This window comes from Aplysia californica, unplaced genomic scaffold, assembly GCF_000002075.1.
Source record: "Aplysia californica isolate F4 #8 unplaced genomic scaffold, AplCal3.0 scaffold00342, whole genome shotgun sequence".
NCBI classification, from domain to species: Eukaryota; Metazoa; Mollusca; class Gastropoda; order Aplysiida; family Aplysiidae; genus Aplysia; species Aplysia californica.
The window spans coordinates 719,748-721,889 of record NW_004797612.1 but is presented as its reverse complement, the minus strand read 5'-3'; the positions used below and the strand labels follow the sequence as shown (position 1 = coordinate 721,889).

Below are 2,142 nucleotides of genomic sequence, written 5' to 3'. Positions count from 1 at the left end.
ACACACACACACACACACACACATACACCTCTGTATCCCAAGCACCAACTCACACACACAGGAGACGAACCGAGCCCGGGTCTGAAACCCCATCCGCCTGGTCTCTCTTGCACCTGTCCGAGGAAGCCCCCTCCGGTCAGCTGGCCGGTCTAATCACCCGGTAACAACTGACCGCTGCTCTCTCTCTCTAGCCCAGACTTAATTCCTAATTAGTGGCGCGCTTCCTGCGGAAGGCCAGGTCTATGGGCCGAGCAGTGGGAGATCGGGACCTTAAAGACATTAGCAGGATTCTTTCCGCTGACCCACATGTGTCTCTGGCACAGAGTGGCCTGTTGCATTCCGCGCACACGACGTACACGCACGTACATATACATGTACACACACGTATGCACACAAACACACAAACACACACACACGCACACACACATACACAAAACATACAAACACACATACACGTGTACACACAAAAATACGTACACACACATACTCACACGCACACATACATGTACACACTCGTACAAACGTACACACACACACACAGACATACACACACATACACATGCACACATTACTCACAAATATGCACATATTCGCTCGTAAACACATGAAGGCACACACGCAAAACTAACACTCAGACGTACACACACAAACACACACTATACACACTCACACACAACCACACTGACACAGGCTCGTGTATAGAAACATACAGACACGCAAATCCATATGTGCACGCTCTCACTCTCACAGTCGAACTCACCCATATTCATGCAAACTTACACTCAAGCAAGAGTACTGACATTGACAACCATTTTTATTATTATTCACACACAAGGAATTGCATTCACACACACACACACACATACATACATACACACGCACACACACGCACGCACGCACGCACACACACGCATGCATGCACGCACGCACGCACGCACGCACGCACGCACAAGCATACACACACTAATATATTCACACAAGCTAATCTCTGCTCCCCCTGTCTCCCTGTGTGCAAAAGTGGCACACAATGCCCTCGCTTGTCGAGTGCAGGATAATGAACAGTCTTGAGTGTGTACCGCTCCCAACATCTATCTATCTATCTATCTATCTATCTATCTATCTATCTATCTATCTATCTATCTATCTATCTATCTATCTATCTATCTATCCGTCCTTTCGTCCGTCCGTCCGCCCGTCCGTCTATCTGTCTGTCTCTCTGTCTGGCTGTCTGTCTGTCTGTTTGTCTGCTTACACGTTTGTTTGCATAATTTGTATGTTTGTTGACCGAATTTTAGCGTGTATCAAAATCAATCTGCATCAAGGTTTGCGTTTGTGTATTCGTTTGTTTGTGCACATGAACCTTTTCGCCTGCTTGCCTTTTCGGGGGACTTTGAACGAGACGATTGTTTAAAGCTCAAGAACAAAATTATAAATTCAAATTAGAAAAAGAACAAAGAAGTCTTAAGGGGGAAGAAGGAAGGTCGAAAAGGGACTGCCTTTTTCACCGGTTTTTTTTTTCTTTTTAAAGCACGTATCATTTGCATTTTAATCGCAAGAAAGTTCACAGCCCCCTGAGGAGGCGGGCCTATTGCCTATCCAAAGGCCGTGAGGACCCCACGCCTCAGACATACCGTGAGGTAAGCGAGCTGGCTAGGACACCCCTAGTGAAAGCTTTCATGACTTCACGGCCATGACGTGTATTTTGAGACCCGGTTTTCTTTAGGGAATGCCTTCCACTTCAACAAGAACTAGTCCATTCTAGGCGACAGAAGCCTCCACGAAATAGTTCTTTAATACTCTGTAGAGTGTTTTGAATTCATTTTCTGGTGTTTAGCGTTGGGCTTACATAGCGTTTTGGGGTTTTTGTGTCGGAATGAAATAATATTATCATGTCTTTTCGACCCTCTTCTAAATTATATTATCGTCTTACCTTTCTTTTTATATTTCTTATTTTGCAGATGATTCAAGCCATACAGGTTTTACGCTTTCACCTGCTGGAATTGGAAAAGGTAAGATGTGTTTGATGTTGGTGTTGGCGTTGGTGTGTTTGTGTGTGTATGAGAGTTTTCGCGTATATGATTGTGTGCGTATGTGTTTTCGCGTGTGTGTTTGTGTGTGTGTGTGTGTGTGTGTGTGTGTGTG

General features: G+C 45.1%; 1 protein-coding gene across 1 annotated transcript in view; it reads left to right on the top strand.

Moving 5' to 3' along the window:
- LOC101859716 (homeobox protein Meis1) overlaps nucleotides 1-2,142 on the top strand; it is a gene marked incomplete in the record, with an annotated part of 264,050 nt that overhangs the window by 36,819 nt on the left and 225,089 nt on the right. Inside the window, 1 exon segment of the mRNA XM_013085078.2 lies at nucleotides 1,959-2,009. Within this exon segment, the coding sequence (XP_012940532.1) occupies nucleotides 1,959-2,009 (51 nt within the window).